Genomic DNA, 20,716 nt, shown 5'->3' with positions numbered 1-20,716 from the left:
GGACCGCAAGAGGCGGGCACCCGCCTGGGCTAGTGCAGACATCGTGGACCTCGTCCACGATCTTCGCACTAGGCACAGGAAAGTGGCCTACTAGGGCAGAAGAGCTGCCAGCCTGGCCACCCAGGAGCAGGTGTGCAAGAGAATCAAGGGGGTCCAGTGAGACCCCCGACCCTGAGCCCTGAGCTTACAATGGCTGTCCTGGGTCAGACCAAAAGTCCATCTAGCCCAGTAGCCTGTCTGCCGACAGTGGCCAACCCTAGGGACCCTGGAGGGGATGGACCGAAGACAGTGACCAAGCCATTTGTCTCGTGCCATCCCTCTCCAGCCTTCCACAAACCTTGGGCAGGGACACCACTCCTACTCCCTGGCTAATACCACTCCATGGACCCAACCTCCATGACTTGATCTCACTTCCCTTTAAACTCTGTTCTAGTTGTAGCCTTCACAGCCTCCTGCAGCAAGGAGTTCCACAGGTTGACTCTTTGCTTTGTGAAGAACAACTTTCTGTTACTAGTTTGAAGCCTGCTACCCATTCCTTTCCTTCGGTGTCCTCTAGTCCTTCTTTATGGGAACTAATGAAGAACTTTTCTGTATGTACCCTCTCCACCCAACTCCTGCTTTTAGAGACCTCTATCCTGTGCCCCCTCCGTCTCCTCTTTTCTAAGCTGAAAAGTCCCAGTCTCTTTAGCCTCTCTTCATATGGGACCTGTTCCCAACCCCTGATCATGTTAGTTGCCCTCCCCTCTCCCAGCCTCTCTCTTCCCCTCTCCCACCTCCTTTTCCCTGTCTCCCCCAGTTTTGTTCAATAAAGACAGATTCCATTTTGGAAGACACGTTATCTTTATTTTGTACATCAAGAAGAGGGGGTAGGGAAGGGTAAGTAGAAGGAGGTGAGGGAGGAATGGGGCACGAGCCCCCGATGGGGAGGACTGGGCTGGCTCTGCGGGCTTCTGGGGGTGGAAGCTCTCCTGCAGCCCCCCGATTGGCCCCTCTCCCCAGATGGCAGCCTGCGGCAAGTGCAGCCGGGCTGATGGCCGAGTGCTGTGATGTGCCCAGTGTGGGTAATCCAAGCCAGGACTGCTTTGCAAGCGGGGCACCCCTGAGAACTGTCTGTCCAGGGTGGGGGTCGGGACCCTTTAAGCACAGCCCTCGGCTAGCCTGAGACAGCATCTCAATGCTTTAAGTCCTCCTCTGATGCCCTGCCAGCACTGCTTCCGGTCATCCTTAAGCCCGGTTCAGGGTCCACTTAATGTGGACATGCTAGTTCGAATTAGCAAAACGCTAATTCGAACTAGTTTTTTAGTCTGTATGCGTTAGTTCGAATTAGCTTAGTTCAAATTAATTAACTTGCCGCAGGTTGCTATCTGAGGAGAGGGGGCAATTGGGGGGCTGCAGGAGAGCTTCCACCCCCAGAAGCCCGCAGAGCCAGCCCAGTCCTCCCCATCGGGGGCTCGTGCCCCATTCCTTCCTCACCTCCTTCCACTTACCCTTCCCTAGTTCGAATTAACTAATTTAACTAAGTTAGTTCGAATTAACGTTGTAGTGTAGACATACCCTAAGTGAGTTGCATACATGGACAGAGGGCAACACATAAACTGGAAAAATTTTGATTATGTAAAGATATTGCTACTGATGACATTATTCTTAGTTTAAATGGTACTCACTTTGTCACAGAGGTCCCAGATTCTTGCTGTTCCATCATTACTTGCAGTGATAAATATGTCTTTCGTGGGGTGAGCTGCTAAGCCCCAAATCTCCCCTTCCATGTGACTATCAATAAGCAGGTTTGAAGCAGCATTTTTTTCTCCTACTTCAAGTATTTCTCCATCTTTAGTTCCTACTAAAATTTTGCCCTATTGTAGTCAAAATAGGGCGAGAACCAGTATATCAAAATGAGCATATTATCAACACATATAAAATATAAGATGTGTAACAGAGAACTTATTATAAATAGTCTTGATTTATACTTCATTCAGCATCTTGAAACTATATATTAAGACAAGTAAACAAGCATTTCATTTCCAGAGGCCAATTTTCACATCCTAGCTTAGGTCAAAAGTGAAAATGACCTTCGGTGTGTTTCAGCCTTGTCCCTACAGTTTTTTTGTCTAGAAGATAATAGAATTTTTATACAATTTTGCATGACTGGCAGGCTCTGCTCATGAGAGATATAGAAGTGGAATAGCAGTGATGCTGAAAGAATTCAGATGCAGTGGCAGGCTTCACGAGAAATTTTGTACAGCACCTGCCTACATTAACAGTCCTGGACTGCCATGAACACAGCATTCATCCACCAGATTAGGAAAAATGAAAATGTCTTCCACATTCTTTATCTTTCCTTATTTTTATCTTACCACTAAATCTTTGTACCTCCTCCACAGTCAGACATACTCATCCACTGTCAGGTGGCAACAGGTGGTTATAACACTTCAAATTCAGAAGTGAGACATAAGGTGGTATAACTTAGACCTCTTTGGACTAATTTAGACTTGCTTGGGCTTGATTCTCATTTACACTAAGGGCTCCTTTACACTGTCAGAAATGTGCAAAGGACAGTCTTAATGTAAATGATCATCATGGCCTCTTATGATCAGTTAGGGTATGTCTACACTACAGAGAAGACTGAAGCTGCCGCTGTCAATCCTCCAGGGTTTGAATTAGTGGGTCTAGTGAAGACACACTAATTCGGACTGGGGGGGGGGGGGGGGGACACTCCAGTTGATGCTGGTAGTCCTGTTTCCACAAAGAGTAAGGGAAGTTAAAAGGAGAGTGTTCTCCCTTCACCTTCCTGCAGTGTGGACAGTGCCAAAAGTTGAGTTAAGTTACTTCGACTTCAGCTATGTAATTAACGTAGCTAAAGTTGTGTATCTTAATTCAACCTTATCCTGTAGTTTAGACATACCCTATTAGATTTTCTTAGACTTGCTCTCCTTATGCAGTTTAAGTGGTGTAATGTATACTGTGTGGAGATGGAAGAGTAAGAAGAGGTGTATTTAAGCAGAGGGAGACCTACTTATTATTAATGATTTAGAGCTAAATATAATCATAATAATTTTATTATTACCACCATTGAACTTGAACCTCTGAATGTAGTTCACTAACAAAAGGGGTGCGTCTAGCTGGCAAGATTTTGCGCAAAAGCAGACGCTTTTGTGCAAAAACTTGCCAGCTGTCTACACTGGCCACTTGAATTTGCGCAAGAGCACTGACTTTGTAATGTACAAAATCAGTGCTTCTTGCGCAAATACTTTCCTGCTCCTGCTCAGGGATAAGCCCTCTTGCGCAAGAATATTTGTGCAAGAGGGCCAGTGTAGACAGGCACCTTAATTTTTTGCGCAAGAAAGCCCGATGGCTAAAATGGCCAAATCTTTTCCGTTAAAAGTATTTCCGCAAAATCATGCCAGTCTAGACGCAGCCAGATGTTTAGAAGATCAAGGATACTTTAAATTTCTAGGGTCCAATAATGCAGTTAAATAGTAGTCCTGGGGGAATTCTACAATTGTTGCATTTGGAGCCATAGTAAAATTGTAGATTTTCCCCAAGACTAGTTAAATAGAGCCAATATTATTATATATCAGCATGTGCAAATATCTATTAGACATGGACTGTGCCTACAGTGATTTCATGATTACAGTTTAAATACAATGTTGCAAGTCATCTTTTAAAATAATATTCTTTTTCTATCATTTATATCTAAAATACTGCCTTAAGTTATACAAATATAAAAGTATTCTGTTTTAAGAGTGGTTGCACAGTAATCAATATTGTATTACATCTTCAAGATCTAAATTTAGCAAGATACTTAAAAGCAGTGCCTAACTTTAAGCATATTAGTGTTTCCACTAACTTCATTAGAGGACTGAATCAGGGTCTAAAGCTAATTCTACCTTCAGATACATGTATGACAAAGGCAAAAAGAGTCTCTCTGAAGTTTCATATGCATTGATCTGAGCCAAATTCTGTGCTTACAGAGGTACAGTTGTAATCAGACTTGTAAAAATGTTCATACATCCCTTTAGAATTCATATACATATTGGATGTGCAAATGGGCATGTACCGGTAAATCAGGTAAATTAGTGCACAAAACTAAGGAAGATGTAACATTTTTGCATATAGATTTAGAGGGGCCTTAGTGATTATAATCTCTTTGTTCTCTTCCTGCTCTTCTATGTGGCAAAAACAACATCAGGAATAACAAAGGGGCTTCTTATGATCAGAGTAATGGGCAGTAAATTGTAAAACTTGTCATGTTGGCTCACTTACTTTTCCTCTACAAACCGAGCGCACACACTCAATGAGCTGTCCTGTCTCAAGCTGAAAAGCTCGGCAGCGCTTCATCTCCTGGTCCCACAATTTTACAGCACCTCCTTCTTTTGTCCTGAAAAAGAGCATGTTGTCAAAGATTACATGGAACTCTCCTTTCTTACTGACTGGAATTTATCAACTATTGAGATTTCATTGGGAAAATAGTAGTTTTTAGAAATTATTGTTTAAATATAAAAACGTACACATAATCTCCCTTTACTGCGTTTAAAGAACCATATTACTGTTTTATGGGAAAATGAGTGTATCAAGCCAATATTTTGCATATTTTTCAAAGCAGTGCTACTATGACAATGACGATGTAAACTGCAAACAGGTCTCCCTGTTAACTAATCTCAATTTTTTTCTATCACACTTGTAAAAATGAAATGGTCAACTCTGAAAAAATATATTTGACTTCTGGAAAACAGAAAGCTTGCAAATCAAAGATAAAGAAATAGGGAAGAGAATCTGGAGTTTGAGTAAATCTAATAATTATGGCAAAAATGTTGCAGTCTGCCTCTGCTATGAAGGTCAGAAACCCCATAAACCAGACGGGAAACTACACAGAATTTTCCTCTGCTGCCAAACTACTGCTCCTCCTATTCTCTGTTACACTATTGTGACCCACATCCTTTCATATCTCTTCCCCTATTATTAACATCCCTTGCTGTGTTTTGTGTGATTTAGATTGTAATTTCTGTAGGGCAGGCATTTCTCCTTTTTATAGGTCTATGAAGCACTATACACATCTAGAGCATTGCATAAATAATAATCTAACACAGATATAAACAATGTATTTTAGGAAGATGTGTCTCTCACGGTCTTTCCTTCCCTCCAGTTACAATTAATCCATCTCGAAGAGTTGTGTACATTGTGAACACTGGTCCTGTATGAGCTTTTGCCACCAGTCTAACCAGAAAGTGATCCTTCCATACGTAGACATCTCCATTTATGGCACCAGTAAACGTAAGATTATTCTGTAACAAACAGAAACAACCCCCGCTATAGAAATTAGTAATAACATTTTACCACTTTTTTGGGTAACTGAATTAAAATTAAAACTCTCTTCTTGTTATTGTATTTCTCACAAAAAAAGCAATTGTGATATAACCACAGGATTTTAGTAAAATCACATATTTTGGAAAAGAACAATTGCTTACTCAATAATAACTGTGGTCCTTCAAAATGTTGAGGTCAATGAGGCTCCCTCAGCAGGAGTGTTTGTGCTTTGTGTGTAAAAGACTGAAATGTTCACTGTCCACTGAGGCCACACATTCACCTTCTGTCTGGTGCTTCCTTGTGTTCTCACATGAGGGCATAAAGGGAGAGTTGGCCACAACTCTCCTTTCAAAGCCCGTGTTAGATGAGGACTCTAAAAAGTGGGGATGGATGGCAGGTTATGAGAGCCACATACTGCAACATCTCAAAGAACCATAGTTACTGCAGTATAAGTAGCCATTCTTTCTTCTTCGAGTGTGTATCAGTATGGGCTGTACTGTAGATGTCTGTCAAGCAGCATGGAAGGTAAGAGTATCAGCTGACTATGTCAGAGAATGATTGAAATATTACTCTCTCAGAACTTCACATCTTCCCTGTTCACCACATCAAAAGCTCTCATTTCACAAGAGTTAGTGAGCTACTTCATGTTGTAACCTTGCAGAGCTCAGAGTTTGGAACAGTTTTGAAGTGGACAATGCAGGAAGCTTGCACTCTAGCAGACTGTGCCTTGATGATGAAAGGGAGAAGCTTAGCAGACCGCTAACAGATGTAAATTCATTGTGTGATCGATCCACTTGGAGATTCTCTGCAATGGCTCATCTTGGTCTTGTGAAATGGCCACAAAGAGGCAGAGAAGACTGCCAAAATGGCTTGGCCTTTTAAGGTAATACAGAAAAGCAATGGAAATGTCCAGAGTATTTAGTTTCTCCTCTCCCAGTACTGAGTGCAGCTTTGGGGAAGAAATTAGCATAATAATTAATTAGGTCATAGGATGTGAAGAAGGCCTTTAAAGAACTTTGATACCATTTGATGTTAAAATATTGTGTGCTTCTGTACTGGAGTGTGACAGGCTATGTGGACCTGGAAATACTTGAATTCTAGTGCCACCATGTGCAGGAACAGCATAGAATATAGGATCTCTGGCATCAGAGCCTCTACTGGGTTCAAACTGGTTGCCCTGTCCCAAGTGAACTGTGCTGGTGCAAGTTACTTTTTTGGCACAGTCTTCTCTGTGCCTTTTTCGGGTGTAGTCTGTCTAATGGATGGACTAGTGGCTTGTCCACTAGCTGGGTCTTGGAATTTGACTCCTGAGGGTCTGGTGAGATCTTCGCAGATTATTCCAGAAGGTGGAATTTGATACTCTTGTCTTGCAACTTCTCCATTCAAGCAGAAAATGAGAAGCACATCGAGCATCTGCTAGCTGGATAGAAGAGGCACTTATTGTGCCCATAAAGGGGATTAGTTCATCACAGAATGGATAGGGCTTGAAGCTCACAGATTTTGAGCATGCCACGCTAAGGAGCCTTGCACCAGGAGGTCAGTAAATGAAGGTCCTCCGGTTGCATATATAGAGGATCTACCCAGGCCCCCTGACGGGGAGGGGGGGCATGAGGATAATTTCCCCCAAGATCAAACAATTCAAAGAGCCTGGGGTTCTTGCCTCAGTGGCAATTTTGGGCATTCCATCAGGCCCAGGGCATGTTGCCCACTGGACCCCTGTTGGCTACATCAAGATCCCAGGTCTGAGAGGCTACCATCAGCCAGTTGCCCCTATTCCAGCAGTTCCTGCTACACTACCACCTGAGACCCAGCCTCACCCTGCAGTGCAAGCCCAGGACCAACCCTGAGGATGGCCAGGACAAAAGCCACCCACTGGCATCTTCCTCCTCTTCACTGGATGAGGAGGTGAAGCGCACCTCCATCACGGGCCCACCCCCATGGTATACAGGGCCCTACAGGACCTGCTCTGCAGGGTTGCCCTCAGCCTTAACCTTTAGGTAGAGGCGTTCTTAGAACAGGATAATCTGATGGTTGACATCCTGGCCCCAGAGGGTCTGTCCATAGGCACTTCCCCTCAGTAAGACCATCCTGTCCAAGGCTAAGACTTTATGCCAAACCCCTGCTTCTATTCCACCAATGGTGAAGGGGTTTGAGAGAAAGTACTTTGTACCAATACTTTGAATACTCGTTTACCCACCTTATTCCCTGGTAGTGGAGGCAGTAAATGAGAAAGAGCGCCACAGTCCCAGAGCCTAAATTGAGAGACACTAAATGTCTTGACTTATTTGGCTGGAAGGTAAACTAGACAGGGGGATTGCCTCAGCCACCATTTCTTCACCCACAAATGTTCCATCAGGTCGGATGTTCTCCATACTGTTCTTCAGAAGTGGGGATTTTCCCAGCTCAAGCTCTTCGCCACGCAGACCAATCAGAAGTGCCCTTGCTTCTACTCATTCTGGAACCTCAGCCCAGGTCAGCAGCAGATGCCTCCCTGATTCCATTGCATACTGGCCTCCCATACATGTTTCCTCAAGATGCTCCTCAAGCTCCACAGAGACTGGGCGAAATGTTATCCTGATAGTCCTGGTTCCACTCTCTTGGAACTGTTGGTACAACCTCCGATTCCAATTCCTCTGGTCCCAGACTTCATCACGCAGGATCACTGGTGTCTCCACTACCCAGATCTTTTGTCCTTCCACATCATGATATGGAGGCTTCATGGCTAAACCCAAACAAGCTGGCCTGCTCGGAGCAAGTCCAGCAGGTCCTCCTTAGCAGCAGGACGCCCTCTACTAGGATCAATTACTCTGCCAAGTGGAAGTGTTTTTCCTGTTGGTGCCTTGAGTGCTGTCTGGATCCTCTATCTGCCTCTGTGCCTCAGGTGCAGGTGTAACTACTGTCTCTGAAGCAGTAAAGCTTAGCAACTTCATTGCTAAAGATGCACCTAGCAGCCTAGGCTTTCTATCCGAGACAGGCTGGCTACTCTGTATTCTTGCGCCTCTCCCCCCCGGTTGGGTGCTTCCTAAAGGGTATGGACAGACTTCACCCTCTGGCTTGGCATCCTGTTCCTGGCTGGGACCTTAAGTTGGTCCTCTCAGCACTCATGGATCCTCCCTTTGAGCCTTTGGCCACGTGCTCCCTGCTTTATCTTTCACGATAAGTGGCCTTTCTAGTTGTGATTACCTGGAATCAGCGGGAAGGAACTCCTTGAAATTGGACATAGCATCCCAAGAGTTGTAAACATATGGATTGAGGACACCATGCTGACTAGCTATCCTCAATTGAAGACTGCCCACTGAACAGATCTTCCTGCAAAAAAGGTCTAATCTTTTAGCTTCCTTGGCCTTTGCATGGGTAGCCAGTAAGTGTTCTTGCCCTTAGGTTGGTTCTGACTCTGGAGCTGTCCCAATGTTCATGGCCTCCTGTGGTGGTCTAGAGATCATGGCCATGAGGCTTGAGAGTTCCTTGGTAATCTGGAATGGTAGAGAGAGTGGAGACCACCGATCTAGATACCCTGGATGCACCCTAGGGCTATGTCTAGCCTGCAAGCCTCTTTCGAAAGAGGCTCTTTCGAAAGATACTTTCGAAAAAGCCTCTTTCGAAAGAGAGCGTCTAGACTGCACGTTGAACTTTCGAAAAAGCGGCTTGCTTTTTCGAAAGAAAGCATCCAGTGAGTCTGGATGCTCTCTTTCGAAGAAGCCCTATTTACATTGAAGAACGCCTTCTTTCAAAAGAGGAACCTTCGAAAGAAGGCGTTCTTCCTCGGGAAATGAGGTTTACCGCCATCGACAGAAAAGCCACGTTCTTTCGATTTAATTTCGAAAGAACGCGGCTGCAGTCTAGACGCAGGTGAGGTTTTTTCGAAAAAAGGCTACTTTTTTCGAAAAAAACCCTGAGTCTGGACACAGCCTAGGACTGATGGTAAGCTCATCGTGTCTAACAGGGCCATTGCGTGGCAAGGGCCAAGGTGGGTATGACTTTTGAGTCTGTGTTTGCTGGTATGGCTTCTTCTGGAATACAATGAGAACATGTTGGATTGGGAGCCAGAGAGATGATCACAGGGGTGCCAATGAGTCCAGAGCGAGGGGCCTGCACTGAGTTGAAGGTGGTGCCAGAGAATGGTACCAAGACAATCAAAAGGATGATTGGTGCTGACTTTTCTGGGACTGAGAATAGTGCTGGGTGGTCAGTGCCATGGTATTGGGCATTGGGTCACAGTGCTGCACCCCTTCCAGTGCCATAGATCTCTCCCTCGCCTCCAGTGCTGGGGAAGGAGCTCCATGACCCCTCCATGCCAATGAGGGTGAGTATCTGCACGGGGTTTCTGCACGAGGCAGATGCTGGATAAGATCCTGGTCTCATATTAACATTGCATTTTCAGTGTCAGTGCACATCTGTCTGTACCTTTAACATCAAATCTGACCATTAAAATGTTCTCTAATGAATACAGAGGAAGAACTATATAGTGTTATCACAAGCTAGAACACTACACAATGTCACACATAACATCATGAGAGAAAAACCATTTTATAAAATCTCAACCCATAATTAAAATATTTAATTTTTCTAAAATAACTGCTCAACTGCTAAATAAATTATGTTTAGGAAATATAAAACACATCAGGCGATGTCCCAGATAAGCACTAAAATCCCAAATTATATTTATTACACGACAAACTTATCACAGTTCAAGAGGACCCACACAATGCTCTGAGAACCATTTAAAAGTCCCAAGGTAAGGGTTTAACTGTGGAGTAAGGGTTCACAGAGCTTTAAAATGCACCATCCACACTCAAGTGAATTTCATCCAAATCGACATTGATACTTTTAGGTTTTAATAAAAAAAGTACTGAAATTTCATAAAAAGATATTTGAACTCACAGCTCCAAAGGCAACAGAAAGCATAGTTTGCATTTTGGCATCTTCCCTGGACCCAATGACTCCTTTTTTATAGAGCAAAGCACTGCCAGCTAGTGTCCAGAACTTCATGTGTTTTACTCCAACAGACACAAACTGAGTGTCTGAATCCGGGCGGAACTCTACAACAAATATTCTCTCCAGGTGTCCTCCTTTGCTAGCCACTTTAGCCCCTGTTTTAAGAAGACATTAAAATAAAGCTAATGTTACCTGTAAAATTATCTCCCATGTGCTTTTATAAAAATAAACTGATTAATACTACTGGCTGGCTTAATAAGGCATTACTGCCTACACAGTGAAAGGTGAGTTCCTGTTTAGAAAAAAAAAAAAAAAAAAAAGAACATACCCACCTTGTACCATTGCTTAATTTATCTTAATTTATGCATCCAGCAAGCTTTCTGCTGCTGGCTAGCCCTTTACAATAACCACACTTAAGAAATGCTGATGTCCAGACATATGGATCCTCCTGTCAAAATTCTTGACTCTGGGCATATGCAGAACAAGCACACCTACAGTGGGCCAGCACTCAAAGAAGAACATTGTTTTATGGACCACTCTACAATTCTAAAGGTGCCCTGACACAAAATACATAATACAATATAATGCTGTTTTTGCGTTATATTTCTGGATTTTTCTATGTTTGAAATCCATCACAGTGCAGAGGACTGTACAACAACTTCTGCTTGAATTCATTGCCACTTAAGCCTTTAATGGGAGGCTAAAGAGGTAAAAAGCTCCTTGTGTAATCTCTGTGTACTGGGCTGAATTTCACCATTGATGATAGTTATATGAATTTATTGAAAACAGAATGGACCACTTAATAGAGGAGTTGTCTGATTTATCGGAGACACACATGGGGCTAATCACAAAGTCTTAACTAAAAGAAGAAAATATTTGGAAATAATAAAGAGCTAGGGCCTCTAGATTTACCTTCTTGCCACCTCCACACAGTGATAGAATGTTCCGGATCGACTCCTACTGACACAAGAAGTTTGCCAGTAGCACTGAAGTTAATATAATTGACCCCTTTGGCATGGAAGCAGCGCAGCATAGAAAGAGTCTGCTTATTCATAGCATCCCATACATGAATAGAAGGAGTTGTACCTTAATGTAAATATATGCATTAAAATTGAATTAATTTAATTTGTGAAGGCTTCATTGTAAAATAAGCATTTCAAGAAAAGGGCATTTAAATAGACATTAAAAAACATTTTTAAAAGTTTAAGAACCACAAAACCAAAAAAAAAAAAAAAAAAGCTTGTAATAGCCTATCAAACATAGGGAAAATGACTGTAGTTCATGAAATAAGACAAATTCTAAATGATCAACAAAACATTTATGGAAAGCCTCATGCAAAATAAACTGTCTGTAAATGTTTTTACTTGTATCCGCAATTGACACAGATACAGCCAGGTAACATAAAACTTTTACACAACTGCATTGACTAGAACTCACAAAACAGCCTTACCTGGAAATTCTGTTATATCACCTGCATTGTGAGAGCAACAGAAAATGAGGAAGAACCAAAGGAAAACGATAGCTGAAATAAGTCATGTTTCTAATGCTGAACTCAACATCAGCACCAGAAGGAAGCACAAAATTAAAAATGGATATGGATTAAATAAACAAAATAAAAAAGCAGGAATATTGTTGACATTCATTAGGAACAATGTCTTTTATAAACAAATACAAAACAACAATATTGATTGTTTTCCCAGGTATAAATAAGGTAGTTAATGCTAGAGCTATGCAGGTTTTTTTACATTAAATGATTTTTACACTAAAATGTGTTAATAATTATGTAGAATATTGATAAAAAGTCAGCAACACTGATTTTATGAGTTCTTTATTAAACAATGAGAGAAAAGGGGCTGTCTGCAATTTTTTTTTCATGCCACACCATTATTGGAATCTAGTTGAGAAAAACATGTATGTATTGTATGTATTTTATTCTAAGGAACATGTGAGTATAACAGGTCCTCAACATATTTTTAAAAGGGTTCAGAAAAATATACAATTTGGGTTCTATTTCAATATTTAGTAAACAATAGTAAACACTATCTCAAAGGCTATCTATATTCTGCACACGTATTTCAAAATAACGCATGTTATTTCAAAATAACAGAGTGTGCGTCTACACAGCAAGCCCATTATTTTGAAATAATTTCGAAATATCGGGCTTCTTTCTCCAATTTCTGTAACCCTCCTTTCACGAGGAGTAAGAGAAGTTGAAGGAAGAGTGTTCTTCCTTAGACTTCCTGCTGTGTAGACAGCGCCAATAAGCAAGTTAAGGTACTTTGACTTCAGCTACACATTTAACATAGCTGAAGTTGCGTATCTTGACTTTAGCCTGCACTGTAGACATACCCTAAGATACTATGAGTGAATGTTGGAATATGGTGAACTATTTTCCAAATATAAGAAATTAAAAGTTAGGTTCCAAACTTGTAAAGGTGTATTGAATTGTGTATAACTTTACTCAAATGAATAGTCCCAACAAAATCATGCATAAGGTTTACTCTGATGAGAGTTACATGAAAATGCTCTTTTAATCCCAAATATCAGGAGAGAAATATAAAACGAGAGTACAATTACATACAAACTTAACTCTTTGTTGGACTCAGCCATACTTTAGCATTGCTGCATGAACTATAGTGTCAGCTATTCTATCATATGAGATCTTAAATTTCAGTGGGCAGTAAAGGTTCCTTTTTGTAAATGTAAAGTACTGGTAAATGTAAATGTAAAGGTACTGCACTTTTTGTAAATGTTCTTCTATTTCTTTTCTCCTCACTGTTGTGCAGCATGCTGTACCATGGTTCACTCCAAAAGGGAAAGTGTTTTAGGGAGTTCATATATACCTAATGTGTAATGCACTTAGGCATTCTTCAGGATATAAAGTGTTATACACATGTCAACTATTATTATAGGCTATTATTAATGCATTTAATTGAACACTGTGGATTCACCTGAATAATACAGAGACAGTGAGCATAATAAGGAATATGAGTTTTTCTTTTTTAATGTCATATAAGTCCTGAGAATAAGGCAGCATCAGCAAACAGAATGTGTCTGTCTTTGCTGAACTGTTTCCCCCTAAAGTGTAAAATAACTTTTATTTCTAACCTGAAACCTTTTTATTCTGAGTTTTAGCCTGGGGTGCATTTACAGGCAAGTTCTAATCTTCTATAAATAGTGATTTCGAATGGAAAGGCTAACAGAGGCGGAACATTAGCAGGAGTAGCATGTGAATTTTAATAATAAAATTAAAAAAGAAACTACAAAATCTTCCTTTGCACTAGGTACTCTTTTGAGAAAAGTAAAAGAATTCCACATAGCTGTTTAAAAAATATTTTTCTTCATATTAATATTTAACTTGAATTTCAAATAAGGCTAATAGATAGCTAAGTATATTTTCCCTACCTTTGAGCCTGCTCAATATCAACATTTGTATTAATTTCAATAAAAACTAAGCATGCTCAGATCCTCACAACTGGTGAGGACATCATATCAGTACACCCATATCTTGACATTTCCCTGACTCACTGTTAAGGTTCACTAAAATGCAAGTTATGGGTTTGATACTTCTCTTACTTAGGATATGTCTACATTGCAACACAATTTCAGGATACAGGAGTATCCAGAAATAGCTATCCTGCATCTTCACAGCAAGCCCGTCATTTCGGGTTCGCTATTCCAACATCTCTGTAAACCTCATTCCAAGAGGAGTAAGGGATGTTTCAGCATAGTGGGTTAATTTGAAATAATATTGAAATAAGATACGTAATTTGATCGCTCAGATTGTATATCTTATTTTGAGCTATGGTGCAGTGTAGATGCACTCTTACTGTGGTGTAAAATCAGGAGTAACTGCAAATTTTCAGTGGACGTTACATAAAATAGTGTTAAATAAGGTTAAGTGAAAAGGAAAATCAGACCTATTTTTCTGTCTTGAAGCTCTTGCAGCTCTTACTTCTGTGAGTAACTTATGGAGACCACCCATATGTGAGTAAATATTACTCACATCAGTATGATTTCAGAATTGGGCCTTATGAGTACAAACTATGTTCACTGCTAAAGAGAGTTTAATGACATTTTCTCTCACTCTGCTTTACTTTCTGAGGTTTTATGAAGGTGGTTTCATTATAATGCTTTAATTATTCAGTAATGTGGAACAGTGGGTTGGTAGGAGCTAGAAAGAGGACTCTTTATAAATGAGATGATTACGAGCAATAATAGAAGTCCTACTACACATTTTGTTTTACACACTATTATAAGACAGGATATCCCATGGTCTAAAATTCAGTGGCTCATAATCAGAGATGACAATGCATCAGACAGATTGAAATAATAAGAAAATGCTGAAAGTTGGTGATCTCATTAAGGTGAAAGGATAAGATAGGGAAAGTAACACTGATATTTCCCAGATTGCTAAATGTGAACACATCCAGCCCCAATTAATCAGACCCACTGATACATTTTAAGTAAAGCTTTGTTAATATAGAGAATCACTTACCAATCTGACTGGTAGCCACAACATTTTTATATTTTGGGTGCTGGTTCACAGTTAGGCAGAGAATATCATCAGTATGCTCCAGATAGAAACTCTGACTTCCTAAGAAAATTCAAACAAGATTTTCTATTAACAAATAGTATTTATTTCAGCGTGCAAGTGAAGACTTTTTCCAGCAATCTGTTGCTATGGGCCACACTAAACAATCAAGGGGTGGGATGGGAGACACGGCAATTCTAACTTAAAATACAGCACAAACTTGCTGTAAACAGAATTAAAAAACTTCACAGAAAGGTTGTTTACTCTTTTTCAAACATTTAAAATCAGGAATGCTTAGGGAGCAGGCCAAGGGCACAACCTGTAGCCATTATCTCCTTATAGCTTCAGAGAAAGGACAAAATTGATCAATGCATAGCCCAGATCTCTTTTGTAAGTGGAGAAACCTGAGGGAGGGCCAGAGGAACACTAAAGCTTTGAGAAGTTCACTTAACAAATTATCCCCTCAAGGATGACTTTGGCAGGGGAGGGCAAATAATGTAGATGGGTTAATGCACTTGGAAGGGCATTTACAAAGCGATGGAAATATGATGGCTTTCCTTCTGTCCTAGCAGGCAGATCCTTAAGATGTACTGCTGACATTACTTTTGTTCCCTATAGCTGCTCACTAGCAATTACAGACTGGTAGCTTGTCTGCACTACAGAGTTTTGTCAGCAAAAGTCAGCTTTCATTGACAAACCAACGTGCAATGGAAGTGCACACACTACAATGCTCTTTCTACTGACAAAATACTCCTGCTTTGCCAATAAAATAAAACCACGTCAATGAAATGTATAGAGCTTTTTGTGGCAAGTTACATTAACAAGATGCCAGTGTAGACACTGTGCTTAGCTATGTTGCTGTAAATGGCCTTAACAATGACAGACTCATAGAAGATTAGGGTTGGAAGTAAGGATATTAAATATCAGTTAATTTACTAGATGAAATTTCCATCGACTACTCGACTAGTTGATAGGCACTTCCTCATTCCTCCTTTGAAATGTACAAGAGTCCCAGCAGGACTCTTCAAAGGAGGAATATGGAACAGCGTGTGCAGCTCCGGCCCAGCGGGAAGTCCCGCTGACTCCAGACTGCATGCAGGCTTGCCAGTTTTGAAATGTACAAGAGTCCCCAGCAGAGCTCTTGTGCATTTCAAAGTGGAAGTTCCCTCATGGAGCCTGGGGGTCAGTAGAGGACTCAGAGTCCCCTGCTGATCCCGGGCTCCATGTTGTGCTGTCGATTTGAAATTCCAGGCAGAGCCCAGGGATTTCAGCAGGATTCGGGGTCAGCTGGCGACTCCCCAGCTGATCCTGGGTTCTGCAGAAATGCTGCGCAAAGCCCAGGATCAGCTGGGTTCCCAGCTGACCCCGGGCTCCATACAGTGCTGCCCCTTTGAAATGCTGCCTCGGCGTTTCAAAGGGGCAGCACTGCACAGCTGATCCCAGGATTTCAAAGCCTTGGCATTTCAAAGCAGCAGCGCTGCACAGCTGACCCTGGGCTCAGCTGTGCAGAGCTGCTGCTTTGAAGTAGTTCCTTTCTCTGCCTTTTTGCTGACTCCGATAGAGGCAGCAAGAGGGGGGGGGGGAGAGAATTGACTAGTCAACTGACTATCTGATAAGCATTTGATAGTTGATTAGTCGACTAGCCCTTAGCATCCTTAGTTGGAAGAGACCTTTGAACCCCCCTGTATAAAGCAGGGCCAACCCCAACTAAACCACGTCTACCCCGACAGCTCTCGTTTGCAGTTTGAACTCTGCTGCTCTGCACACAAATACACAGGCATCTGCCCCTCCCCACTTTAATGCCTAGGAATTTTTGAAATTCCATATCCTGCTTGCTCGGCGTAGACAGCTCACATTGCAGCTTCCTAGCTGGCCATGGCAGCTCCATGTAGCAAATGCTCTCCTGCTTAGAGCACACCTGAATTGTTGGACCTGATAGCACTGTAGGGAGAAGAGTATGTAGCCCCTGTTCCACAGTCAAATTTCCCATGAATTGTGGAATAAGGGCTACAAACGGAACACACATCAGTGCCATGTGAAGACAACTGAGAACACCAGAAGCAAAGGGAGTCAAACCATTGCTCTGGTGTTGTGATGAAGACCTGCCACTTCCATAAGGAGTTAGATGCCATCCTTGGTGGTGACTCCATCTCCAGGGTCAAGAGACCCGGACACCTCTAGGTTTGGCAGTTCATAGCCCCAGCATCCCTTTGAATACAGATAGAACACTGGTTTGAGCTGTGGAGCATGGCCAGACTTCTCTTTGCTGCTCCTTCCTCTGTTTTTTATATGAAGAGTAGGTGGCTTTCTTATCCTCCTCAAAACTTACACATGTTGTACACGTGAGTAAAACTGTAACCTTACCTGGGATTTGATTGTGTTAAAAATTTAACTCAAAATGAAAAAGACAGGCCGGGTTTATCCTAAGGTACCTTCCTAAGGACTGTTCATCCCTAAAGTTACTGTATGTCTGGGTTTTCCCCGACAGTGACTCCTTTTTGAGGATAAACCCGGCCTGTCTTTTTCATTTTGAGTTAAATTTTTAACACAATCAAATCCCAGGTAAGGTTACAGTTTTACTCACGTGTACAACATGTGTAAGTTTTGAGGAGGATAAGAAAGCCACCTACTCTTCTCTGAGTGCGTGGATTTTTCAGTTAACAGGAAATGTCTGCAATTTTTGCAAGGCAGACAGGCTGTAGCTCAAAAAGAGTCTCGATAGGTCCATTTCCTGATTGGTCCATTCCTTTGAAAGCCATACCTGCTGGATCCGGCCTACCCAAATCCCAGTTTCCATCCCTGGGAGGAGATCTTGCAGGGATGTGGTGATTGACAGCTGAAACTATGTCCTGAGCTTGTGCTAGTTGCCCTGCCACTATGACTCCTCCCTGCTCACTGTTCTTCATCTCCAGTGAGTATCCCTTCCATAGGTACCCCCTCCAACTGCCCCTCGCTATAGTTTCCAGCTTCCTCTTTTTGGGAACCTAAAATATGGTAACCTTATTCAATCCAACCGTAGGTCCTCTTGTACTAGAAAGCAACTACTCTCTATCCTATATCCAGGATGGATTTTAACAAGTGACAGCCACAAAAGCGTATAAGGATTCACACAGCATCTTCCACAAGAGCTATATCTGCTGCCAGGAACAAAGGTCTCCAGAAAAAATAGTAGCACCCTATTTTACATTCATATTACAGTACATTAACCAACAACTACAGGCTAATTCACATGCATTGTTTACCAGGTAAAAAAAAGAAAAAAAGACACGTAAGAAAGTGACAAAATTATGATTGATTAATGAGAAACTTGTCTTAGCCATCATTTTTTAAAAAATAATTCATTAATTAATTTAAAGTTTTGCAGTACTATTTCATCTTGAATTACCCGTTGAAAGATTTTGAACTATGCCTGCTGCAGCTGTGTGAAAAATAATATCAGCACCGTCATTGAGGTAATGAAGGTTGTTGCGACAGTCAAATCCTCTGTATCCAAAAACATGCTCTAAAGCCAACTCCTAATTAAATAAAGAAAAAAGATTAGTGGAATAAAAAAATCAATCAAACAAGGGAGTTACAAACCATGTTTTGATCAGATAAAGCAGGGTGCTAAACTAAATAGACAAGCAAATATTTTGGGAGGCAGTGAAATAATTAAATAATAATTATAAATTATCCCTAGTCCTCTACTATTTTAAGGATGATATTCACATTAACTAACTACAATACTATTGGTTGGCTAGACCACTGAATTCATAGTCTACTTCTTAGTCAACTATAAATAGATTGTTTCTTTAAGTTCTATTCAAGGAAAATTTAAAATCAACAACATTTACATTTATTATTTTTTTCACCCAAACCAATTCAAAGAAATTACAGTGAAAAAAATGTGTACAAAACTGTTATCTATCTTTTGTAATTTGTAATCTTCGAGATGTGTTGCTCGTGTCCATTCTATGTTAGGTTTGTGCATACCCACAGGCATGGCTGTTGAAAAGTTCCCCCCTAGTGGTATCTATAGGGCTGGTTCTGGTGTTTTCTCTGGGGTGCTGCACATATGTGCCTGAATATGGGAAGCCGCTAGTCCCATGCCCTCTCAGTTCCTTCTTCTTCTCAATGGAGGGTCATGGAATGTACAATAGGAACACATCTTGAAGAGGGTAGGAATGGTGTCCCTAGCCTCTGTTTCTCTGGAGGAGGGTGACAGGGGAGGGATCACGTGAGGATTACCTGTTGTGAACTCTCCCTCTGGGGCATCTGTTATTGGCCATTTTCGGCAGACAGGATACTAGACTGGATGGACTGTTGGTCTGACATAATATGGCCATTCTTATGTTCTTAAGCAACAGTTACAAAGGTAGGTGATTTTTTTCTATTTTGAGTGCTTGCTCATGTTCAGTCCATGTTAGGTGAGTCATAAGCAGTATCCTTGGAGGTGGGCTCAGACTTCATGGATGTGCAACCTGCAACAGTACTCTGCTGAAACTGAAATTGTCTGTTGGGTACTGGAATAATGAGACCTGGAGGTATGGACTGTTGATGAGGTAGTGGCTCTACAGATGTCTTGAATCGGTACCTGGGCCAGGAAGACTGATGATGAGGCCTGCAGTCTTGTGGTTCTACCTAGTTACAATTGCTGTGTAGTTCTACCTTTTCCTGTTCATAACAAAACTTGATACAGGCTGTTATCCATGAAGAGATAAGCAGACCTTTCATTCTAACCACTTCTGCAAAAAAGAACTGAGCTGATTTCAGGAGGATCAGGTCCTCATGATGTGGAAGGCTAAGGCTCATCTAACATCCACAGTGTGTAACCTAAATTCTTCAATGAATTCATGAAATTTTGGAAAGAACATTGGGTTCTAGTTATTAAGAAATGTTCTGATTACTGAGAAATTGCAAAACCAACTTTGGTAAGAAGGCTGGGCGTGGTTGCAACTGGACCTTATCTTTAAAGTGTCCCAGATGACTGGAAAAAGGCAAATGTAGTGCCCATCTTTAAAAAGGGAAAGGTGAACTACAGACCAGAAAAATCATGGAGGGGATCCTCAAGGAATCCTTTCTGAAGCACTTGTAAAAGGGGAAAGTGATCAGGAATAGTCAACATGGATTCACCAAAGGCAAGTCATGCCTGACCAACCTGATTGCCTTCTATGATGAGGTAACTGGCTCTGTGGATATGGGGAAGGCACTAGATGTAATATACCTTGACTTTAGAAAAGCTTTTGATACAGTATTCTCCCCCAGTCTTCTTGCCAGCAAGTTAAAGAAGTATGGATTTGATAAATGGACTGTAAGGTGGATAGAAAGCTGGCTAAATCGTTGCATTCAGCGGGTAGCAATCAATGGCTCAATGTCCGGTTGGGGTCAGTATCAAACAGAGTGCCCCAAAGGTCAGTTTTCGGGTTGGTTTTGTTCAACATCTTTACTAAAGACTTGGATGAGGGGATGGATTACTCCCTTGGCAAGTTTGCAAATGACACTAAACTGGGGGAGAGGTAGATATGCTAGAGGGTAGGGATAGAATCCAGAGTGACCTAGACAAATGGGAGGATTGGGCCAAAAGAAATCTGATGAGGTTTAACAAGGACAAGTACAGAGTCCTGCACTTGGGATGGAAGAATCCCAATCACTGCAGCAATTATCCAGAAAAAGACCTAGGGATTACAGTGGATGAGAAGCTGGATGTGAGTCAACGGTTTGCCCTTGTAGCCAAGAAGGCTAACGGCATATTGGGGTGCATTAGGAGGAGCATTGCCAGCAGATCTAGGGAAATGATTATTCCCCTTTATTCAGCACTGGTAAGGTCAATTTTACCCCCTTCTCCTTTACTGAAAGAATGCGGACACATTGGAAAAAGTCCAGTGAAGGGCAACAAAAATAGTTAAGGGGCTGGAGCACATGATTTATGAGGAAGGCTAAGGAATTTGGTCTTATTTAATCTAC

General features: G+C 41.6%; 1 protein-coding gene across 7 annotated transcripts in view; it reads right to left on the bottom strand.

Annotated features, from left to right (window-relative positions):
* The window catches only part of EML6 (EMAP like 6), a 207,679-nt gene that overhangs the window by 20,600 nt on the left and 166,363 nt on the right, over positions 1–20,716 (bottom strand). For 6 of the 7 annotated variants that reach the window (XM_075925487.1, XM_075925488.1, XM_075925486.1 and 3 more), the window contains 7 exons: positions 18,159–18,288; positions 14,738–14,836; positions 11,152–11,325; positions 10,186–10,394; positions 5,125–5,282; positions 4,264–4,378; positions 1,665–1,853 (listed from right to left, as the gene is read on the bottom strand). In XM_075925487.1, the coding sequence (XP_075781602.1) occupies positions 1,665–1,853; positions 4,264–4,378; positions 5,125–5,282; positions 10,186–10,394; positions 11,152–11,325; positions 14,738–14,836; positions 18,159–18,288 (1,074 nt within the window). Of the gene's footprint in view, positions 1–1,664; positions 1,854–4,263; positions 4,379–5,124; positions 5,283–10,185; positions 10,395–11,151; positions 11,326–11,492; positions 11,711–14,737; positions 14,837–18,158; positions 18,289–20,716 lie in introns of those variants that run through there. The other variant, XM_075925491.1, reaches the window with a different exon arrangement.

This window comes from Pelodiscus sinensis, chromosome 3 (genome assembly GCF_049634645.1).
Source record: "Pelodiscus sinensis isolate JC-2024 chromosome 3, ASM4963464v1, whole genome shotgun sequence".
NCBI lineage: Eukaryota > Metazoa > Chordata > Testudines > Trionychidae > Pelodiscus > Pelodiscus sinensis.
This window is presented reverse-complemented; position numbering and strand designations above follow the sequence as displayed.